The 19,246-nt window shown below is 43.9% G+C and overlaps 1 protein-coding gene across 4 annotated transcripts in view; it reads right to left on the reverse strand.

The window, feature by feature from the left end:
* Positions 1-3,135: 3,135 nt before the first annotated feature.
* Positions 3,136-19,246, reverse strand: part of INTS10 (integrator complex subunit 10) — a 166,797-nt gene continuing 150,686 nt past the window's right edge. For 3 of the 4 annotated variants that reach the window (XM_078766937.1, XM_078766941.1, XM_078766940.1), the window contains 4 exons: positions 13,091-13,170; positions 12,634-12,796; positions 12,378-12,471; positions 3,136-3,755 (listed from right to left, as the gene is read on the reverse strand). In XM_078766937.1, the coding sequence (XP_078623063.1) occupies positions 3,599-3,755; positions 12,378-12,471; positions 12,634-12,796; positions 13,091-13,170 (494 nt within the window). In that variant the 3' untranslated portion in view covers positions 3,136-3,598. The remainder of the gene's footprint in view (positions 3,756-12,377; positions 12,472-12,633; positions 12,797-13,090; positions 13,171-19,246) is intronic. The other variant, XM_078766938.1, reaches the window with a different exon arrangement.

A 19,246-nucleotide genomic window follows, 5' to 3' on the forward strand; every position in this document is an offset into this window, starting at 1 on the left:
TGCCATCCATCATTGTTCGTGCTGTTATATATACCTGTTAGGACAGAAAGAGATCAATGTTAGCGAACCACCACCATTATACATGCATAATTTAGTATAAATATTGGTCATGCCGGCAATATCATGCTGTAGGGAAGTGATAATGATAAATTAGATGGTATAAATGGCTTCCTGGACCCTGAAAACATAGGTGTAGACACCAAGATTAACTTTTTAGCACCAATAATAAGGAAGTTGTGGAGTATTTATGATCGGCGACAGTTGCCCGGCGGCCATTTTGTTTTTGGCCCGTAAAAAAATTTCCCCAAGGGTGCCAAAGTGGCACCCGGCTGATTCCTGCTCAGGACATGCCATAGTACCAGAATCAACCATAAAACGTCATCCATACCGCAAAACATGCTTTTCTGAAATTCCACTGGACTATATTGGCAGATTCCTCTTACCAGTCGGGTAAAATAAATTTCGGCCTTAGTCACACCAAAGGGGTTGTATCAGTACAAGGTTCTTCCCTTTGGATTGAAAAACGGGCCTGCTACATTTCAACGGCTGATTAATAAGCTTATTGCAGACCTTAAGGAGGTGGAGGCTTATCTGGATGAAGTCATCATCCACACCATGACCATGGAAGATCATATTAAACAAATTCATGCATTCGTCAACAAATTGACCAAGGCCAGGTTGAACATCAACTTAGCGAAGAGTGAGTTTGTAAAAGCACAGGTGGTGTTCCTAGGCCATGTAGTCAGTCAGGGTCAGGTGCAACCAGTGTCAGCCAAGATAGAAGCCACTGATCGCTTCCAAGTTCCAAAAGGGAAGAAGCTTATGAGATTCTTGGGTATGGATGGTTGGTACCGGCGGTTCTGCAGGAATTTTTCTGACGTGGTAAATTTAACCCCTTTAACGAATTTGCTGAGGAAAGAGACCAAGTTTGTTTGGGATGACAAACGCCAAGCTGCCTTTGCCCAAGTCAAAGCGATATTGATGAGCTCTCCTGTCCTTGCAGCGCCGAATTTTCAAAAACCTTTCAAGTTGGCCATTGATGCAAGTGATGTGGGGGCTGGGGCAGTTCTACTGCGGCAGGAAAGGTGATGATGGCATTGATCACTCGGTGTGTCACTATTGGAGGAAATTTTAGACATCAGAAAAATTATGCCACTGTGGGAAAAGACGCTTGCTCTCCTAATAGCTCTACAGCATTATGAGGTGTATCTGGGAACTACTACCTTTCCTATAAAGGTCTTCACTGATCACAACCCCTTAATCTTCATTCAAAAAATGAAAAACAGAGGTTGATGCGTTGGAGCTTGTCTTAGCAAGAGTTCAACTTGGAAATTAGGCATGTAAAGGGCAGAGACAATGTAGTCGCCAATGCTTTATCCAGAGTAAATTAACCTTGAGGATTCCTGTGCGTTGTTTGGAATTTTTGTTGCTTAAGTGACTTGATCAGCCCTAGTTTTGATTTGTAGTTTTATGGGTGTGAGTATTACTTTTGGGTGTTAGATACTTTTTGTAGGGAAATTAAGTTTTCACTGTGTTCAAACTTTCTTCCTTGAAGGCGGGGAGTGTTACGGATTTGTCACTTCCGCCTTTGTTGTTGTTATATACTTGTAGGATTTTTAGTTTCAGGTAATATTGTTGTTAAGATTTTTGTATGTAATGGAGATGACTTTTGTAAAAAGTAAAAAGAAATGTTTGTGAAGGAAAACGCGGCAAAGAAACCGGAAGAAGAGAGAGGAGGAGATTGGAGGGAGAGGAGACGGCCATGAGAGACAGCCGTGAGTCGCATTGAGGCTGCGAGCGGACTTTTTTTGATGTTGGTCGTGAATGAGTTGAGGCTCCCCATGAAAGGGATTGCCCGCGACATCGTCCTATATTGCGATTGCAATTAAACCTGCATCTCAGGTTTTATTACCGAGCTTGGACTATTGTTGGCGGGAAAGCAAGAGCCTCCATTACAGGCCATATTTTTCCCTCGAAGAGGCCGACCGCCTGGTGCTTCTCGTTTTGTCGTTGGGATCCTCATATCAACATCGTGGAGATTGCCATTGGTTCCCATATCGGCTCAATTCCCATATCGACCTCTCACCTCGTAACTCCTCGTCCGCCGCCGTGCCGATACCTGCTACTGTTCTTGTTGTTCTGCACGACTAACTTTCACCCCGTGTGGGGATTCGTGCACTGACTTTGGGAATGTTACATTCCACTCACGTTTGGCGTATCGTGAGTTTATTGCTTTGAGAGCATTGGGGGATGATGGTACAATCATATGTATTGTTCATTTGATGCAAGTGATATTTTCATTGTACTTTCTTCAAGAGTGTTATTATTGTGTATGTGAGAGTTCTTAATACAATTACTTATTTTGTTCTACACAATTGCATTGGTGTGGTTTCACCATGGTTTATTGGAACACTCAAAATAAATCTTTCTGCCGTGTTCCCGCTCGAGAATCTGAGGGGCACCGTAACCGGAGTTTGGGGAGGTAAACGCGTAACAAATATGAAAAAAGAAATTCAACTCATGCACGCTTGGAACATATGATGTAAAGAACTACTTTGTGAGGAAGTAGAATACAGGACAATGGTGTTTTCCTTTGCGCGAGTGGCCGTTTCTAAAGCAATTGGTTATTTTATATGAATCGGGTAGGTTTTAGAAAGGTATGTTTTTTTTTTTGTTTTGTTTTTTTGTATACAATATCGAGGCTCGTGAAAGAGCAAAACGAAAGGTATGTTGTTTGTGTTTCAAAGCAAAATAAATTAAATAACATCCGATTTCCAAGCCATTTGCCGTATTGTCATTTTACAATTTACCGAGCCAAATTATATTTTACCTGTCACGACGGTTGCCAGGTGTTTATAAAGAATAACGTCTATGCACATCTCCTTGAAACGTCCATAATTCAATGTTTAAAAAAAATTAATTTGCTTATTGAAATTCGCCCAAAACAAGGGTGAAAGCCACTCAAACCTTTTGGGTTGTATACAGTGCTGCAATCGGTTATCGGTAACGTGTGTGCGTGTGTGTGCACGTGACTCCCCAAACAAATAATTTATATTGAAGTCTAGTCCCACTTGATGTGTCACAAAACTGAATAATTCTCCGTAACGTATAAGCATAATTTGTTTTCAAAAAAAATGAAAACATTACCCAAAAGGGCATTTATTTAACATTTAAAATATTACTGACGAATCCATAAGGCAGGAAGAAAAGCACAGAAAACAGAGGAAAGTCTAATTTGCACTTCCTCATTTCTTGTGTTTAACTTTTATGAAACAAGCATTTCCAAATTGTTCAACCTTTAAAGAAATGCAATGAAAGTAACACGTGTAATTTCAAAAATGTAAATATTAAAACAAATAGTGTAAATATTAAATAAAATGTATGTATGGACATGAGAAATAGCGATAAAAGATGTGATGTAGCAGAAAGCAGTTCATGGAATGAAGACAATTGTAAAAACTTCAAGGAAATTATATCCCAGTCAGTCCAATCAAAACAGTTTAATCACAATACAAAAATAAATCAACAGTTTTTAAAGCACATTTTTGAGATGTGACCATCATCATGGCAGGAGGAGCAGAAAAGATACTTTAGATGATCAGGCGAGGCTTTGTAAGAGCATCACTCGTTCGTTGAGGAGGAAGCGACGGAGCAGAACTGGAAGTGCATCTGAGCATCGTCCCACCTGCCTCTCCATGGCTAACCGGAAATCTTCTTTTACACCCTTGGACAGACCGCGGGTTACCGTGTGCTGCCTGAAATGCAAACACTCTCGGTACATTGACTTGCTAAAATAAACAACTCTGAGACACCTCCACTCTTACATTATGAAAACCGTCACAGCACAACTGCAGTATGCATGTGCTGTTTCATTATGTGCTTCATGCAATTCAAAATGAAGACATGCGATTAATTATCACTTGCTGCCTGAGTGTAAACACGAAGGTTGTTCAACTTTTAGTAATACAAGTTATAACAAGAAGATTTATGGTACGGCTTGTACGCTATTCTTTTTCTTCTTTAATTACGGAAATTAATCCCACCTTCTGGGATCTGGGATCAGCGAGTGGGGAAGGTTTTGCCCCAAGCCTTTTACGCTCATGTTTTGCTGAGTTTCTTTGGCCTTCCAAATGGTTTTCTATCTTAAAGGGCCCAGCCAGAGATGAGACCACATGGTGGTGGAACAAGGAACAATGAGGTGGAAAAGGAACAATGAGGTGGATATGGCAATTATAGAAAAATACGATTTAGGATTTACAAAAATGGAGGAAATGAGGACTATTTAGTGGCTCAACATAGGGCAGGAATGGAAGATTCCAAGGCTAAAAAAATCGTACAGGATTCACTTTCAGATGTGATAAATAATGCAGATTGTAGAGGGGAGATACGTAGGGTAGCCAAGAAAATGATCTGTCACAATAAGGATGTTTTAGGAGAGTAATGCATGAAAGACGATATGGCAAATGTATTGGTTGACCATGGGGACATTCGAAATGCTTGGAAAAGGAACTATGAGTGCCTGCTAAGTGATGAGTTCCCTTGAAATAAGGATATTTTGGAAGCGGTAGCTCTGGGTCCACCACCTGAGATAAACAATGAATGGGTGAAGGAATCCTTCGATTAAATGAAGAATGGTAAAGCGACGGGTAGTTCTGGTATTGCCGCAGGGATGCTGAAGGGAAGGAATCTTTCGATGAAATGAAGAATGGTAAAGCGACGGGCAGCTTTGGAATTGTCGCAGAGATGTTGAAGGGAAGGAATCCTTCGATGAAATGAAGAATGGTAAAGCGACGGGCAGCTCTGGTATTGTCGCAGGGATGCTGAAGGGAAGGAATCTTTCGATGAAATGAAGAATGGTAAAGCGACGGGTAGTTCTGGTATTGTCGCAGGGATGCTGAAGGGAAGGAATCTTTCGATGAAATGAAGAATGGTAAAGCGACGGGCAGCTCTGGTATTGTCGCAGAGATGTTGACGGGAAGGAATCCTTCGATGAAATGAAGAATGGTAAAGCGGCAGGCAGCTCTGGCATCGTCGCAGAGATGCTGAAGGGAAGGAATCCTTCGATGAAATGAAGAATGGTAAAGCGACCGGTAGTTCTGGTATTGTCGCAGAGATGCTGAAGGGAAGGAATCCTTCAATGAAATGAAGAATAGTGAAGTGATGGGCAGCTTTGGTATTGTCGCAGAGATGTTGAAGGGAAGGAATCCTTCGATGAAATGAAGAATGGTGAAGCGACGGGCAGCTCTGGTATTGTCGCAGGGATGCTGAAGGGAAGGAATCCTTCGATGAAATGAAGAATGGTAAAGCGACGGGCAGCTCTGGTATTGTCGCCGATATGCTGAAGGGAAGGAATCTTTCGATGAAATGAAGAATGGTAAAGCGACGGGCAGCTCTGGTATTGTCGCAGAGATGCTGAAGGGAAGGAATCTTTCGATGAAATGAAGAATGGTAAAGCGACGGGCAGCTTTGGTATTGTCGCAAAGATGCTGAAGGGAAGGAATCTTTCGATGAAATGAAGAATGGTAAAGCGACGGGCAGCTCTGGTATTGTCGCAGAGATGCTGAGGGGAAGGAATCCTTCGATGAAATGAAGAATGGTGAAGCGACGGACAGCTCTGGTATTGTCGCAAAGATGCTGAAGGGAAGGAAACCTTTGATGACATGAAGAATTGTGAAGCGGAGGGCAGCTCTGGTATTGTCGCAAAGATGCTGAAGGGAAGGAATCCTTCGATGAAATGAAGAATGGTGAAGCAGCGGGCAGTTCCAGGATGGTCAGAGATGTTGATGGGAAGGAATCCTTCGATGAAATGAAGAATGGTGAAGCGGCGGGCAGCTTTGGTATTGTCGCAGAGATGCTGAAGGGAAGGAATCTTTCGATGAAATGAAGAATGGTAAAGCGACGGGCAGCTTTGCTATTGTCGCAAAAATGCTGAAGGGAAGGAATCTTTCGATGAAATGAAGAATGGTAAAGCGACGGGCAGCTCTGGTATTGTTGCAAAGGTGCTGAAGGGAAGGAATCTTTCGATGAAATGAAGAATGGTAAAGCGACGGGCAGCTTTGGTATTGTCGCAAATATGCTGAAGGGAAGGAATTTTTCGATGAAATGAAGGATGGTAAAGCGACGGGCAGCTCCGGTATTGTCGCAGAGATGCTGAAGGGAAGGAATCTTTCGATGAAATGAAGAATGGTAAAGCGGCGGGCAACTCTAGGATGGTCAGAGATGTTGAAGGGAAGGAATCCTTTGATGAAATGAAGATTGGTGAAGCTGCGGGCAGCTCTCGGATGGTCAGAGATGTTGAAAGGAAGGAATCCTTCGATGAAATGAAGAATGGTAAAGCGACGGGCAGCTTTGGTATTGTCGCAAAGATGCTGAAGGGAAGGAATTTTCGATGAAATGAAGAATGGTAAAGCGACGGGTAGTTCTGGTATTGTCGCAAGGATGCTGATGGGAAGGAATCTTTCGATGAAATGAAGAATGGTAAAGCGACGGGCAGCTTTGGTATTGTCACAAAGATGCTGAAGGGAAGGAATTTTTCGATGAAATGAAGAATGGTAAAGCGACGGGCAACTCTAGGATGGTCAGAGATGTTGAAGGGAAGGAATCCTTCAATGAAATGAAGAATGGTGAAGCGGCGGGCAGCTTTTGGATGGTCAGAGATGTTGAAGGGAAGGAATCCTTCGATGAAATGAAGAATGGTGAAGCTGCGGGCAGCTCTGGTATTGTCGCAAAGATGCTGAAGGGAAGGAATCCTTCAATGACATTAAGAATGGTGAAGCGGCGGGCAGCTCTGGTATTGTCGCAGAGATGCTGAAGGGAAGGAATCCTTCGATGAAATGAAGAATGGTAAAGCGACGGGCAGCTCTGGTATTGTCGCACAGATGCTGAAGGGAAGGAATCCTTCGATGAAATGAAGAATGGTAAAGCGACGGGCAGCTTTTGTATTGTCGCAGAGATGTTGAAGGGAAGGAATCCTTCGATGAAATGAAGAATGGTAAAGCGGCGGGCAGCTCTGGCATCGTCGCAGAGATGCTGAAGGGAAGGAATCCTTCGATGAAATGAAGAATGGTAAAGCGACCGGTAGATCTGGTATTGTCGCAGAGATGCTGAAGGGAAGGACTCCTTCGATAAAATGAAGAATGGTAAAGCGACGGGCAGCTTTGGTATTGTCGCAGGGATGCTGAAGGGAAGGAATCTTTCGATGAAATGAAGAATGGTAAAGCGGCGGGCAGCTTTGGTATTGTCGCTGGGATGCTGAAGGAAAGGAATCTTTCAATGAAATGAAGAATGGTAAAGCGACGGGCAGCTTTGGTATTGTCGCAAAGATGCTGAAGGGAAGGAATCCTTCGATGAAATGAAGAATGGTAAAGCGACGGGCAGCTTTGGAATTGTCGCAGAGATGTTGAAGGGAAGGAATCCTTCGATGAAATGAAGAATGGTAAAGCGACGGGCAGCTCTGGTATTGTCGCAGGGATGCTGAAGGGAAGGAATCTTTCGATGAAATGAAGAATGGTAAAGCAACGGGTAGTTCTGGTATTGTCGCAGGGATGCTGAAGGGAAGGAATCTTTCGATGAAATGAAGAATGGTAAAGCGACGGGCAGCTCTGGTATTGTCGCAGAGATGTTGACGGGAAGGAATCCTTCGATGAAATGAAGAATGGTAAAGCGGCAGGCAGCTCTGGCATCGTCGCAGAGATGCTGAAGGGAAGGAATCCTTCGATGAAATGAAGAATGGTAAAGCGACCGGTAGTTCTGGTATTGTCGCAGAGATGCTGAAGGGAAGGAATCCTTCAATGAAATGAAGAATAGTGAAGTGACGGGCAGCTTTGGTATTGTCGCAGAGATGTTGAAGGGAAGGAATCCTTCGATGAAATGAAGAATGGTGAAGCGACGGGCAGCTCTGGTATTGTCGCAGGGATGCTGAAGGGAAGGAATCCTTCGATGAAATGAAGAATGGTAAAGCGACGGGCAGCTCTGGTATTGTCGCAGATATGCTGAAGGGAAGGAATCTTTCGATGAAATGAAGAATGGTAAAGCGACGGGCAGCTCTGGTATTGTCGCAGAGATGCTGAAGGGAAGGAATCTTTCGATGAAATGAAGAATGGTAAAGCGACGGGCAGCTCTGGTATTGTCGCAGAGATGCTGAGGGGAAGGAATCCTTCGATGAAATGAAGAATGGTGAAGCGACGGACAGCTCTGGTATTGTCGCAAAGATGCTGAAGGGAAGGAAACCTTTGATGACATGAAGAATTGTGAAGCGGAGGGCAGCTCTGGTATTGTCGCAAAGATGCTGAAGGGAAGGAATCCTTCGATGAAATGAAGAATGGTGAAGCAGCGGGCAGTTCCAGGATGGTCAGAGATGTTGATGGGAAGGAATCCTTCGATGAAATGAAGAATGGTGAAGCGGCGGGCAGCTTTGGTATTGTCGCAGAGATGCTGAAGGGAAGGAATCTTTCGATGAAATGAAGAATGGTAAAGCGACGGGCAGCTTTGCTATTGTCGCAAAAATGCTGAAGGGAAGGAATCTTTCGATGAAATGAAGAATGGTAAAGCGACGGGCAGCTTTGGTATTGTCGCAAAGATGCTGAAGGGAAGGAATTTTCGATGAAATGAAGAATGGTAAAGCGACGGGTAGTTCTGGTATTGTCGCAAGGATGCTGATGGGAAGGAATCTTTCGATGAAATGAAGAATGGTAAAGCGACGGGCAGCTTTGGTATTGTCACAAAGATGCTGAAGGGAAGGAATTTTTCGATGAAATGAAGAATGGTAAAGCGACGGGCAACTCTAGGATGGTCAGATATGTTGAAGGGAAGGAATCCTTCAATGAAATGAAGAATGGTGAAGCGGCGGGCAGCTTTTGGATGGTCAGAGATGTTGAAGGGAAGGAATCCTTCGATGAAATGAAGAATGGTGAAGCTGCGGGCAGCTCTGGTATTGTCGCAAAGATGCTGAAGGGAAGGAATCCTTCAATGACATTAAGAATGGTGAAGCGGCGGGCAGCTCTGGTATTGTCGCAGAGATGCTGAAGGGAAGGAATCCTTCGATGAAATGAAGAATGGTAAAGCGACGGGCAGCTCTGGTATTGTCGCACAGATGCTGAAGGGAAGGAATCCTTCGATGAAATGAAGAATGGTAAAGTGACGGGCAGCTCTGGTATTGTCGCACAGATGCTGAAGGGAAGGAATCCTTCGATGAAATGAAGAATGGTAAAGCGACAGGTAGCTCTGGTATTGTCGCAGAGATGCTGAAGGGAAGGAATCCTTCGATGAAATGAAGAATGGTAAAGCGACAGGTAGCTCTGGTATTGTCGCAGAGATGCTGAAGGGAAGGAATCCTTCGATGAAATGAAGAATGGTGAAGCGGCGGGCAGCTCTGGTATGCTGAAGGCATTTGGCGATATTGGAGTAAATTTAATCACAACTTTAGTAAATTATAAGGGAGACATTTATCCCAGATGACTGGTTGAAGAGTGTACTCGTGAATATTTATAAAGGGAAGGGTGATGCCTTAATAAGGGGTCTTATTATATAGATTAACAATTCAAGGTGGTGTGTCAGTCATTTTCACCATTTTCATGGCTCGATTATTCTCATAACTTGTCTTTACGATAAAGTCGAGTGGAAACCTCAACAACTGGAGTTCATAGAACACGTTACCCCACGCAGTGTTCGAGTTTATACTTCAATTTAAATATAATCTTACTATAATTCACCAAATGTCTGTCCGTCTGTTCGAAGGTACCACAAAAACGGCTCAACCGATCGAAACGATATTTTGTGTGGGTAATCCTGGGATCTCCAGGAGTAAAATAGGTTATTTAGTTTTCCCAATTTCAGCTTTGGTCTCCAGTATTCTCAGGTTTGGACTCCCGCATAACATTCACGTTCGCATAACGTCCATTGTGACGATGTTCTCATTGTGACGACGTTTGTGTTCACGGTAGTCTTTGACGTGACGGTGTGAACGTAATTTCGTAATGTTTTCGTTTCGTAATCCTTTAATGAACGTTTAATGTTTAATGAACGTTTAATGTTTAATGAACGTTTAATGCCCTTCGATGTCCGGGGCCGCAAGCGCGCTACACTGGACTGGCCGGGCCAGCATGTACCTTGCCCTTTGTCGTCAGGCTAGGGTAAACCGCTGAGCGCCATCCGTGATGGGGACTGGGGCTTGAGACAGTGTCCTTCATTAAAAGTATAATAAACGCTGTCTCCATCGATCTTGCCAAGGCCGTAACAGCTATCGGCTCAAAATCCTTTTAACTGTTGATTTGGTACAGTTACACGTATCGGGAATTTGGTACACGTATCGGGAGTACATACGACATAGCGATTGTAAACACTATTATCGATCACGATTCACGATCATCATGATCATAGTGTATCGATCACGATTTGAAACACGATGGAATAATATTGTTGCGGTTTTAGAACCCCTCACTTGTAAATACTTGTAAATAATTCTTGTAAATAATTCTCTTCATTTAATAAGGTCGCACCCATAGCTAGTCCATAAGCAACACGTAGGTCACCATAGGACTTTAGTTATCTCCTTAATATGTGTTTCAGATAAGGCTGTGTTCCCAATAGTTGCATCTGCGTTGCATTAATTAAATAAGATAGGTCCTTTTCAATTCCATTCATTTTGCGGCTTGACTCTCTCCAAATTGTGGGACGCGCCTTGCCAGCAGCTTTCGCTCGCCCCGGCCGCCATTACGCACGCGGGCAAGCCGGAGAAGAAGGGGGCGGAGCGCCCAGAACGAGGCGTAACCCTGTCATCGACCCGTCAGGGGCGGAGCCGGTGAGTCCTCGCTAACCAACCAGGGCTGAGGTGAGCTCACCGGTGGGCGGAGTGCGAGAGTACGTGGCTTGATTTCAAAGCGCACTATATAAGCGCAAGCGCGGCGCCTTTACACAGAGAAGTGTAGAAGAGAGAGAGGGCACGCAGAAGAGAGAGACGTGGGTCGTGGGGGTGCTCGCATTGCAGCAATAGGCTGAGGCCCTCTAGACCCCTATTGCTGCCGGTTGTTGAGCTCGTTTGTACCAGATGCGCGAGGAATCATTAAGCGGCGCTGAACACCTGAGAAGCTGAGTAAGGAGGTCACGAGCAGAGAACTGCGCATACGGACTTGCGAAGGACTACCCCCCAACCCCCTGCCATATGTAAGGTCCGATCGCGCACCAGCGACACGCAAGCTGCCTCCCATTCTTCAGCCTGGACCAGAGCCGGACCTCAACGCCCTACAATCTGCCTAGACCTTCCTCCCCTACCATCTGCTTGGACCCTTCCTCCCCTACCCATCACCATCCAGTGTAAGTCTGTCTGTTCGTCCTGGGGTTAAGTAAGACTATATAGCTAAGCTTGCTCTGTGTCCTGCTTCTTCTTCTTCTTGTACATTCTTTCCTTTCGTTTCCTCTTTGGGTTTTTGTATATAGTGAAATAAACCCTTATTTGTTCTTCCCTTTACTCTGGTTTCCTCTATTCGATCGTTTGCGTCCTTTCCCAATTGAATTGAGTACTTGTGGCACGATTTCGGAACCGCTCAGGATTGGGTTAGTCTTTTGTTAATGGCTCGGGCTTCGGATTGCTAAACCGCTCGGCAATTTACATCCTGTCCGCGGTCCGAGCAGGAGTTATCTCCCTGCTTTGCGGTCGGATTGGCACTCAGGTATTTGGGACTCCATTGACCAATCACCCTGGCCAATCTCGACCGGAAAGGAGCGTTATAATTTCCAGGATTGGAGGACGGCCAGCTTAAAAGACAAGGGGATTAACCCCCCCCCCCCCCCTTGGTAAGGGGAGCGCCGACCCCCGAATCCGCAACAATATTTACCGATATGAACAGTGATGTGGCTGTTATTGAAATTCTAAAGATACTGTTTAGATTTTGATGATTTGCGTGTGGTATGATTCAAAGGATGTTTATATGAATCGTTTAAAATAAAATAAAAACCTTCAATTTCTGATATTTTGCCTTTTCATTTGGGCTTCCCAATTGGAGCCCCGCCCACAAGGCGGGTACCGTTGCTAGTAATCATAAACCTCAATCATAAACTGACATTTGTAGACATACAGACAAGACGGACATGAACCAACTGCTTCACCCCGCTGCTTTTTGCTTCTCGTGTGCGGGGAAAAAATTAAGGTACAACACAGGGGTTCTGCTTGCCAAACATGTTATTATGAATTAATCACATTTACGTCACAATGTTATTTCGTTCTTTGTTATGAACACACGGAGTGCTATATGCAGAATGGTGACTGAAGACAAGGTGCACGCTGTGGGCAGAGACCAGATAATGAGACCCAGTCACGAAACAACATGCAAATGAAGACGAGGCTTAAATATAACTCAGCGCAAGGTGTTGTGAGTGTTTACTTGACAAGTAGTCCTTGGTTGGGCAGTAATTCGAGGTTGACACGGCCACCTTCAGGCATGCGCAGAAAGGCAAACTCTTCTAACATGTCAATATCTGAAGGATGTTCAAGTTAACAGGTACATGGAAGACAACCATCAAGATAACCAATACATACCATCTTATTCTTCCTGGACACTTCCAAATTCAAACAATTTTCCACTGTGATCATTACAGATCAAATCGGAACCATTATCCCTCCATTCTCAGTGTGGATACTGGTTACATAATTGAAGAAGTTTTCATATTGGAAACTGCCCTGTTGGCAGATGTGTTGTACGGCACGAAGGAAGAGGGCATCACCCCTCGGCCAATCGTACTGCAGCAGTACAATCACATGACCCAGTGCCAAGTCTGATCGACCATCAGCAAACGCTCGCACCTGTGAAGAATCGAAATGAAAACAACACTAAGTACATAGCAAATGCTTTCCTTTCCATTCACCTACACAAGTTCCTCCTCCTTCTATCTTCCTACTTGTGCTTTTAACCATTTTACAAGATCACAAAACATCAAACACAGGAACATCCACAAAATGACCGTACATTCTCAACACAATGCCCTTCACCTATTTATAAACCTTCTTTCTAAGTCTTCACCTGGACAGTAACGATCAAATCTTCCAGTGTGCTGGTTTCATGGCACAATGGCCCTTCCCTCGTTATTCCACACTCACCTTGAGACAGGCCAACAGCAGGTGCAGTCCATAATGAAGCAAAGCACCATCAGTGCAGGGTAACAGCATGAGCTTTTGGCCTAGCAGACAAAGAAAGGGAAGAGAGAAAGGAACTTATACTCAGTTATTTATGAAAGTTTACAAAATAAAAAGGCAAAAGACGAACGTTGGTTCTCTTCTGAGAGCTGCCACAGCACCATCACTTGTGGAAAGCATACTGACGTCTGATTTGCTGAGAGCTGCCACAGCACCGTCACTTGTGGAAAGCATACAGACTTTGTCTCATCAAATCCACTAAATCACCGTCACGTGTGTGCATACGAGCTCCACTAAATCTAAAAAACACAAGTCAGGAGACGACGATGGTTCACGAGCGAGCGGTATTCAATGACAAAGGACGGACTATAACCGAAACAGGGCCGGACAGGCCAGGCCCGGAAATGTCAAAACGAAGGTTACTGACCTTGAAATGAGATCGAAAATAATGTATAATCAGTTATGAGGTTAGTTAGCTACTACTACTACCACTACTGCGTCGAGCTAGCTCGGCATTCCATGACACGTTTCTTCCATTCATCTCTGTCACTCATGGCATTAGGTAGTTCGTTAACCAGACACGCAGTATCATTTGTAAGCTGATCTATATATGTTTTCGCAGGTCTCCCTGGTGCCTGTTTGCCGTGAGTTGGTAACCAAAGTAAAACATCGCTTGCGAGCTCATCTTTGTTTCTCCAGCAGTGCCCAGCAAATCTTAATCTACGTTGACGTATGGTTACACTGATTGGTGGGATTTTTGCATACAATTCATATTTTGTGGGGTGCTCTTTCCATGAGATGTTAAGGGCTGCTCTGAGCATGCGAGTGTATGCACCATCCAGGGCCTTTTCTAGTGACGATGTCAAGGTCCATGTAATTGCCCCATATACAAGAACTGATTCAACAGCTGCTCTAAAGAAGTTTCGTTTCAGCTCCATTGGAAGCGCAGATTTCCAAATCTTGCCTAGACTGTTTAAAGCTCCCCAAGCCTTTCCAAGTCTGATGTCGACATCTCTTTTTGTGGAGGCGATGTTGCTTCCCAGGTATGTGAATTCGTCAACCTTTTTGATGTTTTCACCATCGAGTGATTTTATGTCTACAACTTGATCTTCGTTAAGACTGATGTACTCTGTCTTTGAGGCATTTATGTAGAGACCAATTTGGCTGGCTACTTCTTCAATCTTGTGTAGTAGTGCAGCTGCATCCTTGTTATAGTCTGCGAGAACCGCAAGATCATCTGCATAATCTGCATCTGTAATCTTCTTGGATGGGTATCGCCGACTTTTCCGTTTACTTAGGGTAAATCCAAGTTCATTGTAGGTGTCTATTGCTTTGCGTAGCACATAATCGAGACATATTATGAATAAGTAGGGAGCAAGGGTATCACCCTGTAAAACTCCTGCCATGATGTCAAAACAGTCTGTATCGCCGTCAGGTGATCGGACTATTGCATGCGAGTTCTTATACAGCATCATGATGGCATTAACTGTCTCCTGAGGTATCCCGAATGCTAGCAGTATCTCCATCTTACCTCGATGGATGGAGTCGAAAGCTTTCGAGAAATCAATAAATAGGAAAACAGCAGGAAGATTTTTAGCTTTAACGCCTTCAAGAAGACGTCTAACAGTAAGGATTTGCCCGGAGGTCGATCTACTAGTACGAAAGCCATTTTGATTTTTTCACAGAACTGGTTCTATATGGGGTCTGATTCTGTTTAATAACATCAGGTTGTATATTTTGGCCACTATTGATGTTAGAGTGATTTCTCGATGGTTTTTTGTAAGCCCTAGGTCGCCTTTTTTCTGGAAAGGCAATATACATCCTTCTGTCCATCTATCTATTTGCTGCATGATCTTCCCTGGTGTTGGGCTAGCGGCTAGGGTGCCGGGTTAGGATCCTAGGATCCTGGGTTCGAATCTCGGTCGATCGCCGAATTAATGCCAGGGGGGTTGACTCAGCCTGTCATCCTTCCGAGGTCGGCTAATTGAGTACCAGTTCACTGGTAATTCCCTGTTTGTCGTTGAAGCCGGCAAAAAGGGTTGGCGTCAGGAAGGGCATCCGGCCGTAAAACATTGCTTCAAAAAGGGGACCAAAAAAAAACAACAACTACCACGGTCCCCGAAAAGGCCAACCCCCGCTTTGCGGGGAAAAATGGCCTCTAAACGGTGGTTGTCCATCTATCTATTGGATTTGATGGTATACAGCATTACACAAATTCAGTAAAATCTCATCGAATTCACCTAGTTTCCAAATCTCGACTGGGATGTCATCTAGACCACAGGCTTTCCCGTTTTGAATGTTTTTAAGAGCTTTATGGAGTTCATCTATGGTGAAGGGACCTTTTTTGATGTCGAGTTCATCTGAAATCACAGGAGTTATTACTTCATCCTTGATTGTAGGTGGCTTCCCTAATAAGCTTTGGAAATGCTCTTGCCAGAGTTTCAATCGTTCTTCTTGGCTGGATGCTTTTAGTTTGGATTTGTTTACGCATTTTCGTCCGCTTTTCTCGTTTACAGTTTTCCAGGCCACAGCAGATTGCGTGTTACTCGTAGCATTATTTATCATATCAATTTTTCTCTGGAGATAGTCAATCTGTTCTCTCTCATAAGAATCGGTAAGTGCAGTTCGTGCTTCGTTGTAATTCCTGATGTTTTCCATTGAAGGTGCAGAGTTTTTAATTTCTGCCATTTTGTGTAGCTCTTTGCGTTTCTGGCATATTTCCTCTGTTTCCCATGGGATCCGACTTTTCCTCTTTGGTTTCAAAGGAATGGTACCAGAAGCAGACTCTCTGCAGGCTGTCTCAAAATTGGTAAATGTTTTATTCGGCGAGTTTGTTGTATTTTGTTCTTGAAGAGCAGCAAATCTATTTTTCAAACAAAGTGAAAAGGCGACACTAATCTGTGTGTTCTTTTTGAGACAAGACCAGTTATAAAGTGGTTTACTTTTTGATTTCATTTTATTTGCTCGAAGGCTCAAGCGGATCCTTGCAGATACAATGCGATGGTCTGATCCTACGCTTATAAAAGAGTTGAATGCTCTGCAATTTCTGACACTGTTTTTCCATTTCTGATTAACAATAATGAAGTCAAGTTGTGCTTTTGTTCCATTTGGTGCTGAATGTGTCCATAGCTGTCCTGGTCTCTTCTGGAAAGTGGTTTTTGCGCATAAAAGGTTATTGTCTTTTAAGAAGTTTTTCAACATTGTGCCATTTCTGTTAGTGCGAACATGATGTGAAAATTTAAAGCCTTCTGATGATCCGAGTTGTGCATTAAAATCCCCTCCAAGAGTTAACATGTGATGTTTCGGTACCTGTCTGGTTACTGATGATAGGTCTTGATAGAATCTCTCAACTTCTACTTCATCGTGTACATTTGTGGGACTATAACAACTAATTACTGTTTGAGGCTTTCCATTAAAAGTAGCTATCATAATTCTCGATGATATCTTTTCGACTTTATTGAGAGCTTTGTATGCATGGGGACTAACAAGCATACCTACTCCACCAATAGATGCATTTACGCTATTTTTCCAGGCAGAAGAGGTTATTAGTGTCCAATTTTTGCCAACATGTTCTTCTTTTATCAGCATGTCATCATGTATAAATCGATGTTCTTGTAGGCAGATGATGTCTTGTTTTGTTGCTTCAGCTGAGTATATTAGTTCTGGTGTTTTTGATACTTTTAAAAGTGTTTGCACATTTAAGGTAGCAATATATACGTCTCTTTCCTTTCATCAGTCTTGATTTGTTTTTTGTATTTAGTGTAGTGTAAAGCTCAGTAGCTGATTTTTCGACTGCAACCTGAGCCTCATTAGCAGGACGCGCTCCTTGTTTGCCCGCGCGACGAGCGATGCGGGATGAATGTTTTAAAATTGTTCATGTCATGTTTTGCTTTGCTTAGTTAGCTACACAATACCAAAAATTCGGTTCGATTCCGACAACTTTGAAAATTTGACCTTTGTGACCTTGAAATGTCAAAACGAATGTTACTGACCTTGAAATGAGATCGAAAATAATGTATAATCAGTTATGAGGTTAGTTAGCTACACAATATCGAAAATTCGGTTCGATTCCGCCAACTTTGAAAAAATTTGACCTTTGTGACCTTCAAAGGTCAAAAGTCGAAGATTCTGAAATTTGTTGGAAAACGTGTATTTCATGATGTATGTGATAATATAAGATCATGTACCCTATCAGGAAGCGAACAATGTAATAAAACCATCAAAAATCGACTTTTCTAAATCTCATGACCTTGTGACCTTGACCTTGGGGCGAAAATGAAAAATCGAGCTCCATGGGGCTAGACACATGACATTGGCCTAACCAAATACCGAAACCCTTGTCAGATTCCACCAACTCCCTTGGAGAAGATGTAGCTTGAACTCGATTACCCCATAAAAAGACATCTTTTTCGGGCGTGGCTCCGCCCACAATGGGCGCAATACGCCCACTCTGGGGAGAGAGGGGGACGGACACAAACACAACATTTGAGAGCAAGGACATCGAGAGAAATGTGGGAGGGGGAGGGCTTGGGGGGAGGTGGGAGAGGTATAAAACACATGGACACTGCAAGGACTTCCAGGAAAGAAGTTCGAATTTCAAAAAAGTGTATCTGGGGTGAATTAGCGGGGGTAGAAAAGATCAAGGTTTTGGATGGGGGAAGATAAGAGATGGTGGTGAACAGCTGTTTTAAAGACCTGGAGGAAGGGGTGGGATTGAAGGGAGTGGGGGAGTTTGTTCCAGAGGCGGGAGAAAAGAGGAATGAAAGAGTGAAGGTGAGCAGAGAGCCTAGATTTTGGCAGTTTAACCATAAGAGGGTTGCTGGCAGAGCTTGTGCGACCTGTAGGAATATTTGGAAGACAGAGCACAGAGAGAGCTGGGGGAGCAAGGCTGGAGAGGAGTCAGTAGAAGACAGAAAGACCACCAACCTGCCTGCGGTGAGTGAGTGAAAGGCCCTCGGAGTTAGCTTCATCGCAGGAGATTCCAATGATTCTGAAAGCTTTGGTTTCAACAGCCTGAAGCCGATTTAGGTGTGAGGCAGGAGCACCGGCCCAGAGGGGGGAACAGTATTCCATTGAGCTGCGGATGAAAGCCTTGTATGTGGTGAGGAGCTCAGGTGTGCCAAGGAAGGACTTCGCACGACGGAGGATGCCCAGTCGGCGAATGGCTTTGGAGGTCAGCTTGAAAATGTGGTCAGCATGGCAGATAGTGAGACCCAAAATCTTGAGCGACAGAACTTCTTGGAGAGGATTGTTGAGAAAGTAGATGGGAGGGTTTTCCAGTCGGTCTTTTCGGAGAGACATAGTAATGTGATGTGATGTGTAACCTTTATCAGTAAGTACGGTGGGGGTGGTTGGAGATATCAGTAAGGTGGGGGTGGTTGGAGAGGGGAGTGAGTTGGCCGAGGCCAGAGGGAAGTGGAGTAGTATCGTCGTTAAGGCAGGGCAGGAGCTTGGTGCCATTTGACCTCACCCTTTGTAAAGGGAAGCAAAGGAGAAGAAGACCACAAATCGGAACAGGAACCTGCATTTCAGTAGTACTTTGGCTCTGAAGTCGGCAAATTGTACGTAACCTCGTCACGATCGCGCATGTGCATGAGAATCGCGATCGCACATGTGCATGCGCATGTGCGTGTGCATGATCGCGCATGTGCATGAGAATAAAGTAATTGGTTTAGTCTGTTTGCCTGTCTGGAAAATAAACAAAATTGAAAATCATTCCAACCAGGAATTTAATGTTTCCAGGGATGCCACAGAGGTCACAAACACCAGGCACGAATATCTAATGTTAAATAAGGTGGTGTAAAAGACGCTGCATCAATGGTGGTAAACTTCCGATTCAACGGTTTGTTACCTCCACCACCAAAGGTGAACGGACGTTATGTATTCGCCTGTTTGTCTGTCTGCCTGCCTGATTCTGCCGAAATTTGGTGGACATTTTGGGTGTGTGACAGTGATGAGTTAAATCAATTTTGCTGAAGTTCAGGATCCAGATACGAGATTTTTTTAATTTTAAAAGTGATTTTTCATAATTGAGAGATGGGACCAAAAACGATATATAGCATATTTGAAAAAGTAGTGGACGAGTTATGTTAACAGACAGGTATATATACATAACTAGAG

Source organism: Myxine glutinosa, chromosome 13, assembly GCF_964187855.1.
Source record: "Myxine glutinosa chromosome 13, kmMyxGlut1.1, whole genome shotgun sequence".
NCBI lineage: Eukaryota > Metazoa > Chordata > Myxini > Myxiniformes > Myxinidae > Myxine > Myxine glutinosa.